General features: G+C 41.5%; 1 protein-coding gene across 1 annotated transcript; it reads left to right on the plus strand.

The window, feature by feature from the left end:
• Positions 1-774: 774 nt before the first annotated feature.
• Positions 775-12,073, plus strand: LOC311239052 (uncharacterized protein). Its single transcript, XM_084327279.1, has 7 exons — positions 775-879; positions 1,027-1,229; positions 3,473-3,574; positions 5,830-5,925; positions 8,131-8,241; positions 9,274-9,397; positions 9,501-12,073. The coding sequence occupies exons 1-7, from the start codon at positions 855-857 to the stop codon at positions 11,861-11,863; spliced, it is 3,024 nt and encodes a 1,007-aa protein (XP_084183405.1). The 5' UTR covers positions 775-854; the 3' UTR covers positions 11,864-12,073.
• Positions 12,074-16,148: the final 4,075 nt, after the last annotated feature.

Here is a 16,148-nt window from a genome sequence, read left to right on the forward strand (position 1 = left end):
AATTAAGAAGTTGTCCTTTAGGTGGTCAGAGACTAAACCATTTAGGCGGGATGACTAACAGCTATAGTCAGAGAACACCCTGGAGTGTGTGTGTGTGTGTGTGTGTGTGTGTGTGTGTGTGTGTCCACCCATGTACATGCAGGTGAGTTAAAGGAGAAATGTAGGTGTCATGGGGGGCGGGGGGGTACAGGTATGGACAGGGTAATAGTATAAAGACATAAATACAGGCAATAAAATGTCATCTGAATATAAAAAATATGAGAAAAATAAACAGTATTATTCAGGCGAGGGTCTGTACCCTAACTGGCATGATATACATTATAGGTGCTGCAGGTTTTGGTGGTTAAGAGTCAGACACAGTTAGCAGTCAGACATTCCTAATAGTCGTGCAGCCATTAGTTCTCCAGCTGCTGGCAGCAGCATCTTTGAGGGAACAAAGTGACAACTAAACACACATCCTCCAACTGTTGACACACTGACTCTATTATTACATGTCTAGATGTAACATTACTGTCTATGTATAATGTAAACGAGACGAACCCCGCCCCCCCCCCCCCCCCCATTCGCAACTACTTGTCCAGACCACTTATACTTGTCCAGACCACTTATACCCGTCCAGCCTGGCTCTGCGGCTCTGCAGATACCCCCTACTCCCTGGATGCGTGCGCACTGCGCTTCTCTCGTACGGCAGGTCGTGCGTAAAGACGCAAGAGAGCGTGCGCTACCAAAAGAACAGACTGGAGAGACGTGGCTTCCATGTTACTTCCACATTCTGTCGTTTTTCCTTTGGCCCTGTATATCCCAGTGGATGGTTCTTTTCTTACTCCCAATATGATTGATATATAACGTCCAAGATGAGCAAGATCTCTCAGGACAACGGTACGTGCTTCCAATTCGTACATTGCTCTCTCGTTCCGGTATCGTGTGAATGAAGTTAAATATCAAATGATTGCAATAGTTTGCTTTTGTAACTATAGGAAATACATATTTAAATAATAATTGACAGCGTTTTATTTATTTCCTCAGATTCCCCGCTTCCCCTCTCGTCCCTGCGCCTGCTCGTCCCTCCTCTGCAGCTGTTCTCTGCGGCTCTGTGGGAGATAGTCACGGAGGGAGCTGTGATGTACTATGGGCTCCTAGACGAGTTTGTTACTACAGTGTTAGAGACGGTCCCGGAACTGCTCACGTACAGAGAGACAGTCCAACTTGTGATGGGGCTGCGTGCGCGGGTAAGATTGGGTCTGGTTCTGTTATGGTGAAGAAGAGGTTGAGTTGTACACTTTTAACGTGGTCAAAACAATCACCACGAGTTTTGAGGTGATGATGAAAATGGGGGACCCTGATGTAAACAAGACGAAAGTCTTTCTCTGGTCTGCATCCCCTTAACAATTGTATGTATTGAGCTGTACTGTACTGTACCCATTCTGCAATCTGTTAATAAAGTTTTCAATCAATCAATCAATCAAAGGTATGCATTATTCACCATGCAGGACTTTATTTAGTTGTTCTCCAAATACCACCACCTTATTATCCAGCAGAGTCCTTATTAGCGGTACAGCTGTACTACTTAGCTGTACAGCCAGGCATGCGTTGTTCATGGCACGGGGTACCACTCAGTGGTACCTCACTGAGTATTAAAGATTTGAGCAGAAGCGCATGCACGCGCTCGCGAGAACGCGCTGCGCTCGGCTCGGCTCGTGTTTACCTGCCGAGTCCCCGGCCCCGGCGCTACCTCGCATTATCATAACAATAGCCGCTATAGGCTGGTGTCTTCAACCAGTCTGGGACTCTTTGTGATGTAAATATGGAACGTCCCAAGTTGCCGCTGCCCACAGACCCCCACCCACCACCACTCACCCCCGGACAACAACACACTCTGCAAACAGCAGCAACCCGGGACATTCCATATCTACATCACAAACTTCGGGACTGAGTAGATAATTAATTAATCTTCTCTTTATTTTTATTATTTATATTAAAACTGAATCAAACCATAAACAAGGTTGCCTGTTGGGATGTTAGATCCTAATGTGAAAAACTGATTTTATATGTCTGCACTTTATGTGCTCATTTTATGCCTGTCTTAATTCTGTTGTGAAGCACTTTGAGCTGCAGTTTCTGTATGAAAGGCTATACAAACAAAGTGTATTATTGTGCGCGAGGGAACATATGCGCATGCGCGTGCGGCCGCGCGTGCGTGTGCGCGCGCGCGTGCGCGCGGCGTCATTATCCTGCGTGGCGGCTCAGCCCATAATAACAACGCAACACTGTGTACAGCTGTACTAGCTAAGTGTGTGCTGTTGTTGGCCAAGCTCAACTAATCAAGTGAAGCACAACCTGAGCAGATTTTGCAATGATGCAATTGGCACTCTTCTCTTGTGGCACTTGTCTGGAATGTTATACGCTTACATCGGACCACGCGCGGATTATTAATTCATGTTGCGTTCTTCTTGATGAGGTACCGTAAAACTTTACCAAGTCACCTGCCCATGGAACTTATCTCGTAACGTAATAGTGTTCGACTATGCTCACAGTCACAGATCATACCCTCTATCTGTGACATTGCGCAAGTTAAGGCAATTGTATACGATGTTGTTTAATCTAGGGCTGAACGATTAATTTAGTTTAAAATTTAATTTAGATTTTGGCTTCCCACGATCATGAAAACAAGATAATCGAGATAAAACGATTACTGCCATGTTGCTCTCATTTTGTCTTGTGTTGTAAACACAGCGCACCCTTCCTTCACAGCAGTGCGCTCCGTCTCCGTCCCCCCCCCCCCAAGCCCAAACGGTAGTTTCAGCTCGTGTTGAGAGGGAGGAGGGAGTGTTTCTCCAGCTATTTTGAAAGTCTTTGGTAACTTGTAGAAGATGGCAGAAAGGCAGCTTTTGTTCGAGACGAAAGGTAAAACAAATTCAGTCCTTGTCACATGATGTTCTCAAATCAATGAGTAATCGTATTTAACAAGATTTCAATATCGATCAAAATAATAATTTTTGCCATAATCGAGAAGCCCCATAGCAGTAAATCAATATTTTTGGTTATCGTCTATCAATGGGATCATATGATGAAATTAGTATACAGTGTGTATATCTATACATATTGTGTTACATAATTCTAGTATCTAAAATAAAATGTAATGATTATTATGATACTAATTTCTTCCATGTTATCAAGGCCTAATTTGGTAAGTTAATTTCCACTAATTAAGCAAATTTGCACTAAGTTCGTTGTATCTCTTTTTATTTCATTCATTCATTAATTTCATTTGAGCTACTATATATTCTCCTACATAGTCCTGTATATTGTGTATTGTATATTGTGCCCTATATGTTACTTTGTGTTTTATATTGTCTAGATCTTTTTATACACCATGGGAATGGGGGAACAGAATTTCAATTTGTCTTGCACAAATAGAAAACTGACAATAAAGTTGACTTTGACTCATTTGATGCTGTTTGTATGTCAACAGTTGGTGCTGGAGGTGTGTCGAACTGATGAATTAGCCAGCCCACAGACCATCCAGCCCCACCTGACCAGGATGGACACCTACATCAACAGCAGAGATGAAGAGGTAGGTGCCCTCGCTGACTTCTCAGGACTCTCTCTACATACTCAGTCATACTGTGAGTCATTTTCATTCACTTAACACTTTGATCGCCAGGGTTAAATTCATAATTTACCATCCCTCGCCAGCCCTATTTAACATGGAGAAGTTCCCCTTCTTTGCAGGGCTATAACTTTTTAAATTGTATTGCTAAATTGACATTACTATGGCCCATTCAACGTCCTATATCTATTGTTCAGGGTGTAGCAACGTTATACTTTTTCATTCACATATTCATACTAAAATACGGTCTAAAGTATAAGTATGTTTTTATCGTTTTCTGCAGCTTTCTCCAGAACTTGATTTATAGCCCCAAATGCATTATATTGATGATGAAATACAGTTTGATAGGAATCTGTGCGAGATAAAAAATTTCAACTGGACGTGCTTCTAGGAGTTACTAAGTATGATCTGATGTTGACCGGATGGGCGGGGGGTCGTTTATAATTCCGTGGCCAACGTTATATCAGTCATCTAGTGTGGGTGATATGATCATCAGAGCAGTTTATATCGAACACGTTAAAAAATAACGCAGAATCTTACCGTATCTTCCTCGCGCCGTTGGACGATGAGCGTGGAACTGAAATATTCCTATTATGGGATGTAGAAATATCCGATCCATTTCCAGGTTGTATAATAGTATATACGTCCAAATCATGTTGTTTATCGAGTTATTTGCAACGGATCGATATCCAGTGTGTCAAGATGGAGTCCCGCTAACGATAGCGAGTGCCCGGACGAAATATGGGTGAGCACCACTTCATCCGCATCACTTCCTGTTTGGGCGATCCGCCGATCGGCCACCAGATGACGCTCTTGAACCGTTGGAGAGTTGAGAGGGGCTCAACAGTACATATCATGTCTCCGGGGGAGAAATATGATTTCGATCACAGATTTTTGAAATATTGATATCAAAGACGCTGCCCAGCGTCTTCGGCAGAATAAGCATGGCGGGGAAAAGACGCTGCCCAGCGTCTTCGGCGATTAAAGTGTTAAAGGTAGAATCCTTAACACTTTGATTGCCTAAGGCTAAATTCATGATATACCATAGGTTGCCAGCTCTATTTGTCTATGGATAAGTACCCCTTCTTTGCAGGGCTATAACTTTTTTAATTCTATTGCTAAATTGCCATTATTATGGCCCATTCAAAGTCCTATATGTATTGTTCATTGTGTAGCAACGTTAAACTTTTTCATTCACATATTCATAGTAAAATATGGTCTAATGTATAAGTATGTTTTCATCTCTTTCTGCAGCTTTCTCCAGAACGTGATCTATAGCCCCAAATGCATTATATTGATGATGAAATACAGTTTGATGGCAATCGGCGCGATATAAAAAATTTCAATTGGACGTACTTCTAGAAGTTTCTATGTATCATCTGATGTTGACCGGATGGGCGGGGGATCGTTTATAATTCCGTGGGCAGCGTTATATCATTCATCTAGTGTGGGTCATATGTTCATCAGAGCAGTTTATATCGAACACGTTCAAAAATAACGCTGAATCTTACCGTATCTTCCTCGCGCCGTTGGACGATCAGCGTGGTGTAGACCGTTTTCGATTATGGGATGTTTTCAGGTTGTATAATACTATATACGTCCAAATAACGTTGTTTATTGAGTTAGGGCGAGCGATTGATCATCCAGTGTGTTGAGATGGAGTCCGGCTACCGATCGCGAGTGCCCGGAGCACATAGGATGAGCACTTCCTGTTTGGCGAGCCCCTCCCTCTTGGCCGATCTGCCGATCGGCCACCAGATGGCGCTCTCGAACCGTTAAACAGTTGATGGGAGCTCACCAGTACATCTCAGGGCTCCGAAAAGAAAATATGAATTCGATCACAGATTTTTGAAATATTGATATCAAAGACTAGTTACGGCGTCTTCGGCAACTTGAGCATGGCGGGGAAGGACGCCTAAAAACCTCTTCCGGCAGCCAAAGTGTTAATGCCATAATTTTTTGTTTTGGTGGTCTGGTGTGGGTTGGAGTTTAGTAACTTATACAGACCTCTCTTGGCAGAGCCTGAGGTGTGGCCACTGGCCAGCAATAAGCATTGAGCAACCTCATCCCCTATTACCACTCATACCACATCCTCACATCAGACCAAAACAAAACATGTAAACAAAGTGCAATACCACACAGGGCTCTTTTGCCTAGAGGTCGCTGTTTGATGGCATTAAGGATTCTACCATTAGGTGTCATGTAATTTTCTTTTGTAGATCCATGATTCTGAGGTAAAGGCGTCGGCGATGAACTTCTTTAAGCTTGTTCACACTCTAGTGGATGATCCACAGCAACGGGATGTCTTCTATCAGGTAATACACATGTAAATATTATTGCTATTTTAATTAGGCCTGTTGTTAATGTTAATCTAGCAGCTATATAAATTATCGGGTATAAATTATGACTTTTTACAGATCTCTGTCTTGAAACAAATTATTATTCTTATTTTTAAATGTATCTTACTCACTCAGGTGTTTTCTCAATCTATCATAGGCTGGAATTGCTATTATTATTATTATTATTATTATTATTATTATTATTATTATTATTATTATTATTATTATTATTATTATTATTATTATTATTATTATTATTTATTTTTCTTGTTTATTTAAACATTTTCTTTCTAGTTTTATTTTGATCTAACTCAATCAGCGCCAGAGCAATATGCGTGATGTGTAGTTAAAAGGCCAGCGTTCTAAAGTATAGGAATACGTGGCAGTGTTTGCAGGGCTATAACTATATTCTATATTATAGCTATGGATACAATACTATGGCCCATTTGACATCAAGTATATATCGTTCAATATGTGAAAAAGAACTAATTTTTTCATCCATACATTCCCGTTTTATACCGTGGTGAATATAAGTATGGTTTTAGAGCGGTCTAGGGTAATTCCTGGGAGGCTGGTAATAGCCCGCAACGTGTATTATACTAAATGCAGATGTCAGATGTTCCTTACCTTAGATCGGGCTTATTCCAAAAAGAATATTCCAATTGTTTGATCGCCATCTGGTCCATCTGATGTCCATCTGGTCCATGACATAATCCAGCACAACACATGTATCGAGTGTCCCGTACACCTTTCAATGCGACCGAGTGAACCTCTAGGCTTCCCTGTACTAAAAACTGCGCCCGGAGCAGTTTAAATGTAACACTCTGTCTGGAACAGGGTTTACTGCACTCTTGATACTGCCACCTGGGAGGATCTGGCCGGTACGGCACCCTCGGGGTCCCAGTATGCCTTTTAACGGCACTTAACACTTTGGATGCCCAACCCGAGTTTTCTCGGGTTTACCCCCCGCGGGTTGAATGCCCATAACGCGGGTTTTTTTTTTTTTATTTTTTTTTATTAGCGATCTGAATTCATATTTCATTAACCGAGTCTACCATTGGTAAATCAGCCACTCCAGGCGCTCAGATGTGAAAAAAGCGCCCACTATCGTCTTCCAGATGGTAATTCACCCTTTTGGATTGGACTCAATGAAAAGGCATGAGAAAAAAAAACCCGGACTCCACATTTTACTTCTCACGCATGTGACCGGAGTCGATCAGCTTCATTCTGGACCCTCAGAGCAGCGGGGACTATGTGTTGTACAGTATATGCGGTGGATCAATAAAAGGATCGATTTTCGGAATGGCGATCAGGAATTGGAATAATCCATTTGGATACCATCTGATCTCAGGTAAGGAATCTATTTTACCAGTATTAGGATAATCAGACCCGTTTTCACGGAGATAAGCTTTCCCCCTATATGTGATATGGCTGTTTTGACTCCAAAAGCGATCAGGAACTGAGAGAATCGATTTTCAGCGCGCGGCACCAGCGTGCACACGTACACATATACTATCGATAATCTAGCGTTTATTTGAAAACTATTCATAAATAGGCCGAAAAATGACAACGTTCTAGAATATTCCAGTACAGGGCGATTATCATGGAATCTCTTCTTTTTTCCGTGAAAACGAGGGCTTTTCAAAATGATATAAAACGGAAATGAACCGATAAAAAAACAATCCGCTTCGACAATGTTGACTGGAAATGGGTCATTGATAATGCGACGGGCAGATTAGACACATAGCCACAATTTAAAACATAGATTAGGCGATATTAATGTTAACATTGAAGTGGTGCTGGGCATTCAAGCACTAAATGTGCGCCCCCTGCTGGGCATTCAAAGTATTAACGGATGGCGAGCAAACACATATATAAACGTTGTTGGCCCTGAATGAGTTGAAAATTGTTTTATGAATTTATTTCAGTTTACTTTTGTTTTTGTGTTTTTTTTATCCGATGATTTAATGAGTTGAGGCCCTGTATAGGCCCACCTGGGTGTCTTGCCTCTACTCTGCACCTATACACTTTCTGTCATGGTCAATGTTTCGATTTTTTTACTGTTTTGCTGAAATGGTGCGAAATAAAGAAATACAAACTCACTCACTCACTCACTTACTCACTTACTCACTTACTTACTTACTTACTTATATGTATTGGACACTTCTCTTTGTTCCTTAGAAAGTTTTCCCAACCGAGTTTGGTCCCAAATATGATTCAGCCCTGCAGTCTCTTGTGAGGAAGTTTCTTTGCAGTCTACAGAAGCTGCTGCCTGTTCCAACCCTTGAACAGGTAGGTTGGGATATCTCACTGACTCTCAATGTAACATTTACATTATTTCATAATTAAGACAATATATATATATATATTTCTTTACTAAATTATTATCAGTTATGCAAGCTTGTCTCTTGACTGTAATGTCAGTAATGGAATTAATCATATAAACATGGGATGTCTTGCCTATCTTTCTGACATTCAATCTTACTGTACATTAGGGGTGTAAAGGTACACATATCCGTACCGAACCAAACAAGTTTCAGTGTGTACCATACCGTACCGAACGGCTGTGTAGTGTACCGAACTAATACAACGGTATGTTAACCACTAACGACTGCCCACCGGGGGCAGTTTTTTTCACAATCTAATATAATTATTATTATTATTATTTTTTTTACAAGTCTATTATTAATTTCAATATAGAATATTCGTTGACAGCCCTACAAGTACAATTAGTTACTGCACACTACATCACCCCTGAGTGGAACATGGAAAGCCAAACTTTCCCCCACTGTACCGAAAACCGTACCGAACCTTGACTTCAAAACCGAGGTACGTACCGTACCGTGGTTTTTGTGTACCGTTACACCCCTACTGTACATCCTGTATTTTATACACAAAACAGAAAAGTCATTGGTGTAGTAATACTATAATTATCATATTTTACTAATATGTTTTGTTATGTTATATATGATGTTATAGACATTATGCATATTGCTTTTATGTGGATGGGGGTGGGTAAATGCTCTATTAAAATGATCATTGGAAATTGACAAATGATGACACATTTTCATCATTTTAGTTGTTGTAATGATTGTGAAAACAATTGATATGTCATATCTAGGCCATGTCTTTTAATGTACCACACAGCCATTACGACTAGCTAGAAATAGCAAATGTACATTTATTTTGAGCAGCTAAACCCCACCCCCTACGAGAAGTTTGGAAAGGTTATTAAATGCATATCATATTTTGTATTGTCAAAAGAAGTCCAGAAATTCCGCATAATAATTCCACATAATAATGCCTGCATTATCCCGTTCCCAGACCGCCCACTGGCTCAGTCTCTCTCCCTCTATCCTGAAGGAGTGTGCAGCGTTTCTGAATCAACCTCAGCCATTGAATACACTCATCCACCATCATAAACGTCACAGGGTTGAGGTCCCTAAAGGTAGTATTTTGTAGAATGTTTTTACCCAATTCCTACCTCCCTTTCTTTTTTTCAGGCGTTGAAATATTTGTATTTTTTTGTTTTGTTTTTCCAATTCTTTCAGCCTTGTCGGTCTCGGGTGATGACTGCATCCTGTCCAGCCTATCCTGTCACTTGCGAGAGGTGGAACCTGAAAAAAGAGACTCAACTGTCGAATCAGGATCTGTGTCTGTCTCTGGGGATTGGCACAGACGTGTCTCATTTGGCAGCGAGTCGGATACGGACGCGATCGAGAACCTGGGTGAGATGGATTCGGGGTCCACGTGGAACGCAGTTGGAGATGGCGAGCGGCACCTGGAGGATTTGTCTGAAGATCATGTGCCCTCTGTTGAAGTGCAGCTCGCACACGATGAAAATGTGTCTCGTGATACTGAACCGGGCAAAACATGGTTTTGTTTTTCACAAACGGACAGTGGAGCAAACAGCCTCGAGTGCCGCGTCTGTGGTCAGAGTTTTGATTCGCTTGCCAAGCTGAAAAAACACCAGATATCTGACAGTGGTTGCCTGATGAGCAGATTAGGTAAAAAACAGGGACTCCCAGATCCAAACCATCCAGCCAGCCAAAGTAGCTTATTTGAGAAGATTAATTTGCATCCCAAACCAAAAAGAGATGTGAAAAGAATTGTGACATCTAGGAAAAATGAGGAAGACGGCCCCTTGTCGCCAAGCAGTACAGCCCACAACCCGTCAAAGTCGAATACTGCTACGAACTTTGAGCAATCTTTTGAAGATCACAGTCTCATTTGTCAAGTCTGTGGCAAGGCTTTCACTTACCCGAAGAGCTTTGACAAACACAGAAGGAGTTGCCTGAACAGCAGCAAAAGGAAGATGCGGACGGACTCGAAGAGTTCCGCAAGCCCAACTCAGTCCGAATCTAAACCTGCGGATGAGACCGAAGAGGCGTTGCACAGAGAAAAGGGAAACGGGTGTTCAAATGTACTACCCAAACTTTCATTACCCTCGGACTCATCCACAAAGAAGACATGTAAAAGAAGCAGCCGTGTCAAAACGTGCTCCGTTTGTGGGGAAATCTTCACCAGTGCCAGTGACCTGACGAGGCATACGAGATGCCACACAGAGGAGATCCCTTTTCTGTGTTGCTATTGTGGAAAAGACTTTGATCACTATGAAGACTGTGAAAGACACCAGGAAAAGGAATGTCATGAGTCAAAACGACATCCTCTGGCAAGAAATGAATTTACAGAGGAGAATACATCAAATGCCACATCGTTGGAGAAGAACCAGGAGATTCCATTGTCCTCAAGCTCTTTTGCCCATAGTGCATCGAAGCAGGATGAAACTGGCGACTCTGAGCAGCCTTCTAACCTCTCTCTTACATGTCAAGAGTGTGGCCAAGGTTTTACCTACTATAAGAGCTATGAGAAGCACCAGACCAGATGTACCCAGAGAACTGGCAAAAGAAAAAGGAGAGCGGACCCAAACCATTTTGTTATCTTCGCTTGCAATTTCCAATCGACTAATCAACCACCAGAGGGACAGGAGCAGAAGAAGGGAACTTCCGAGACAAATGCAAGCGAAAAGCCACCGCTCGCAGCCTCTATGGAACTCACAGAGGGCCGCCAAAACAGACCTCGCTTCATCAAGTGCACCATGTGCGAGAAGAACTTTTCGCAGATTGTCGACATGAAAAAACACTATTCCCAATCGCACAAACTCAAAGGCTCGTATCCCTGCCCTTTGTGCAAGAGGACCTTTGTGAGGTTATGCGAGTTGGTTCGGCATCAACAGAGCAAGAAATTGTACCAGTGCTCCGCCTGTAAGAAATGTTTCACGAAACTAGCTCTGCTGAACATCCACGAGAAAGCGCACGTGGCACAGGCGGCTCCACACATCTGCGAGACGTGCGGGAAGAGCTTCAAGTCGTTGGCCAATCTGATTCTCCACCAGAAGAGGCACAGAGACAGGCAGCCCTGCGTTTGCTCCTACTGTGGGAAACAGTTCAGCACAAAAGACTGCCTGAGAGCGCACATGGTGAGGCACACAGGCGGCTACCCCTGTCCAATATGCGGGAAGAAGTTCTACCAGAGGACATACCTCAAGTGGCACCAGTACAAACACACAGGGCAAAACCCATACCTCTGCGACACGTGCGGCAAGGGGTGGCCGAGCGCGGCGCAGCTCAAGCTGCACATGGTCCAGCACACGGAGGAGAGGCCCTTCAAGTGCGAGGAGTGTGGCGCGTGTTACAAGAGGGACTCGCACCTGATCGCTCACCGGCGAGCCAAGCACATCAGGGTGCGGCCGTTTGTGTGCGACATTTGCAGCAAGGCCTTCAGGTTAAACAACGAACTGAAGAAGCACATGATGGTCCACACGGGGGAGCGGCCGTTCGTGTGTCCCAGGTGCGGCAAGACGTTCACTCGGAAATCTCGCTTGAGGGAACACAGGGAAAAAGCATGTCTTTAACTTGGAATGTAACTTGGTCCATGATCTTTTGTGGAGTCGTACTGTATTTAAAGACGCTGTTCGCATAAGCACTGTCAGATTTGTACCTTTGTCCTCATGTTAATAGGTAGTACCGGTAATAGAGTGTGATCGCTTTTATAACTATGCCTTATCCGCCTTCTGACACCTTGTTGGACATGAGGAAGACTCAAGTGACACTCCCAAGAGTAAGTTAAAGGGGATTCTAATAAAGCAAAACAAATATTAGAAAACGTTTATTTATTGATTTGTTTCTAATTTCTAAACGGAAATGCACAAGGTTTCCGATTTCACATTGATGAAAATATGAATGACTACACTGTCTGGGTGAAATTGATATAGGCCTTTTTCTCTGCAGCCTCCTAGAGCCCTAGAGTCAAATCTGAATTATTTTACAACTCCGTCCTGGATTCTGAACTATGAAGTTTAGCCATGGCAAGGTTTCTACTTCAAAACATGAAAGAAGCACAAAGAATGTTCATAAGAAATGAAAAAGCAAGAGGTTGTTCGTCCAACAAGTTAAATAGTGGAGATGTGAAACAAAGAAAAGCATCATGACGTGAGTTTTGCCACTATTATCATTAGTATAGTCAAACATTAAGGGTGGTTATTATAATAAAATAATAACTTAATAATATAACGTCATAATAGTAATAATATAATAATTTAATATAGCACTTTCCATAAACAATAATGGGGGAGGGGGGCAGTGATACCGTCGGAGACAAAACAAACAATCGGATACAAATTAGTAGGCCTAATAAAAACAATGCCAGTCACAAGACTAGATGGGAACATCTAGGTTGTGGAAGTAGATGACACGGCACTCTCCCGGCCTTAACAACTACAACAGCCACAACACTCTGGATTAGAACAATGGCATTTAAAAGGATTGTTCTGATTTATTTGGAGCCCTATTATGAGGAACACCATGGGTTGTGCTGCTGAGAAAGGACTCAACCAATCAACAACATCGTTGGTAAGTAATAAATAGGGCTTTAATGCTGAACAAGCAGCTATAATTATTACCCCTCTCTACTTCTGCTCAGTGGACAATGAATGATTGTTTGTATTGGCAGCTCCCAGGTGTATGTGTGTGTGGCCAGTCACCTCTATATCTAACAGCTAAACCCAATGTAGACATGTCGGTAACACTTTATAATAACACTCAGTTATAAGACCTTTATAAGGTATTTGTAGATAATGAACTAATCATGAACAAACCATTTATATACATTCGTAAATTATTAAATCATTTATAACTATTTGTATAACATTTACAAATTAGTTCTACATTATTTATAACTCATTATCAACATTGTTTGTACTTGATTTGTTCATCATTAAATAATGTTTAATGTGTAGTAACACATTTGTAGATGCTTTGAAAAATCGATATGAAAAAACGACTACTGTACCTCAATTTTTTTGTTCATGTTCAACAAATGATTTGTTAAGACATTCATAAAACATCTATAATATAATTTGCAGATGATATTGTGTGCCCTAATCTAAAGTGAAGCCTATTCATCATCAACAAATGTCTAATAGTTTGTTTATTTGTGGACTTTTATGAATACACACGAAGCAATTACCAGACTTGTCTTTTCGTGTTTAACAAATAATTTGTTAAGACATTCATAAAACATCTATAAATCATTTGCAGATGCTATTGTGTGCCCTAATCTAAAGTGAAGCCTATTAACAAATGTCTAATACAGTTCATTATTTGTTGACTTTTTCATCACCTGTTACAAATGTTGTAGACCGCTTTCGGATACACCCTTCTTTGTGACATCAAACAGTGACAGAATTAGGACTATAGATAAATGCAATTTTATTAACATATAAAATACATGTGCACACATAACAGTGTAACGTGGGGGCACGAGGACCCAGGAGTACTAAACACCTTTTTTGTTGGTAAATCTATTCCATCATTTCCGACCTACAACTCTTATATTTGTGTAGACGTACTTGATGTGGTGGGCACTAACGTTACATTTGAATTATGTGTTTGTTCCTAATGTGTGCTCAGTATATTGCGGTATGATGATGACACAAGGGTAATAATTATTTGTATTTTCAGGCTGTATCGGCGCCTATATTATTACCCTCATGTCATCATCACATACCGCAATATACTGAGCACACATTAGGAACAAACACATAATTCGAATGTAACGTTAGCGCGCACCACATCAAGTACGTCTACACAAAATATAAGAGTTGTAGGTCGGAAATTATTAGATTTAAATAGATTTACCAACAAAAAAGGTGTTTAGCCTGCTCATACCTTAAAAACGTGGAGCAGCACGAATAACTTGGCTCTGCTAATGTATATCGTGCTTCCATTCAAACAGATGGCAACAAACGTGAAGTCTCCTCCCCACCGTATGTATATTTCTCTCCCACCCACCCACCCCCTCCTAATGTACAGTCCCCTCCCCATCATATGTATATACTCTGTCAGGATCTATGGGTAACAGTACTGTATATTTGAATACCGTTTGTCACAAATGTATCAGTACTAATTAAATACCTGTATGTCCCTATGCCATAAATGTCATGTATGTTGTGTGTATGTCATAAATGTCAATATGAATTGAAAATGGGGGACCCTGATGGAAACAAGACAAACGTCTTTCTCTGGTCTGCATCCCCTTAACAATTGTGTGTATTGAGCCATACTGTATTGTACCCATTCTGCAATCTGTTAAATAAAGTTTTCATTCATTCATTCAAGTCAAGTCTCACTCGCGTGAGACCTCTACATGCCCCCTTGTTACACTATATGTGTGCGCATGTATTTTATATGTTGATACAATTGCATTTATCTATAGTCCTAATTCTGTCACTGTTTGATGTCACAAAGAAGGGTGTATCCGAAAGCTGTCTACAACATTTGTAACAGATTAGTTTATTATCTACAAATACCTTAATGGTCTTATAATAACTGAGTGTTATTATAACGTGTTACCGGCGACATGTTTACAGAAAGGGTGTCTGTTGGGGTGAACACTCTGCTGTGTGCCCATCATCAGCCGTGTGCAACAGGGCCACTGCAGGAGACACTTTACTCCACCAGAGGGCGATGGTGCTCCAGGGACCAGTTCTTGTGACACAACGGGAGCATTTCATCCCCAGGAGCCTGCAGTTTAGTCTCTTGCGCTAATTTTAATTTTCTCTCTAAATACTTGTGAAAATAAGGGAAGGGGTTCAAACATGACCCTGTGTTGTCCTCACTGCTCATAACAGTTGTTGTGGTTGTGTAGTGTAGATTAGAGATGAGAGTTAATGCTTAGAGAACACTATGCTTTCTAGGAAAGCACTATTACAGTAAATGGTGCATTTATATAGCGCTTTTATCCATATTTCCTCACATTGACCCATCCACTCACACATTCACAGACAGCGGAGGCAACCATGCAAGGTGCCGACCTGCTCATCAGGAGCATATAGGGGTTAAGTGTGTTGCTCAAGGACACTTCGACACTGTCCGGGAGGAGAGAAAGGGAATCGAACCATGAACCTTACGATTACCAGATGAGCACTCTACCTCCTGAGCAACTGTTGCCCCTATTATGTGCACAACACCACTAACATTCAAGTTCACACTAAGGCAAGCACTGGAATAAGGAGTAGCCTTAGGGCTAGAATGATCCACAAAGAATGGATTGCACGGAGCAAGTTGCACCCTTACTTACAATTCATTATGAATTGAAAATGGGGGACCCTGATGTAAACAAGACGAAAGTCTTTCTCTGGTCTGCATCCCCTTAACAATTGTGTGTATTGAGCCGTACTGTATTGTACCCATTCTGCAATCTGTTAATAAAATGTTCATTCAATCAATCAATCTGCACGGTGATTGATTGAATGAAAATTTTATTAACAGATTGCAGAATGGATATGTACGGCTCAATACACACAATTGTTAAGGGGATGCAGACCAGAGAAAGACTTTCGTCTTGTTTACATGAATTGAAAAAAGTAAGGGTGCAACTTGCTCCGAGCAATCCATTCTTTGTGGATCTAGCCGTTAAGTGTTCCTTCTTGTACACTGTAATCATAATGGTTTTCTTTTGTATATTTTTTGTATCAAGCGTCAACTAATTTCCCCCACAACCCTTCATTTGGTTTTCTACGGGGGAACGCTGCCTCTGCAGACTCAGTCCATTGAGTTTCAGTTTGGGATTTTTCCATGTAGTGTGCTAATTGAGAAACAGTGCCGTGGGCGAGGTGATGGAGGGTGACAGACGGCAGC

Source organism: Notolepis coatsorum (assembly GCF_963971535.1).
Source record: "Notolepis coatsorum genome assembly, chromosome: 13".
NCBI lineage: Eukaryota > Metazoa > Chordata > Actinopteri > Aulopiformes > Paralepididae > Notolepis > Notolepis coatsorum.

What these genes read in the sequence shown, in the direction of transcription:
- LOC311239052 (XM_084327279.1), top strand. Translation starts at nt 855, where the DNA reads ATGAGCAAGATCTCTCAGGACAACG. An exon ending in CAAGATCTCTCAGGACAACG is followed by an intron (nt 880 to 1,026) that starts GTACGTGCTTCC and finishes TTATTTCCTCAG; the next exon opens with ATTCCCCGCTTCCCCTCTCG. An exon ending in CTGTTCCAACCCTTGAACAG is followed by an intron (nt 8,242 to 9,273) that starts GTAGGTTGGGAT and finishes TCCCGTTCCCAG; the next exon opens with ACCGCCCACTGGCTCAGTCT.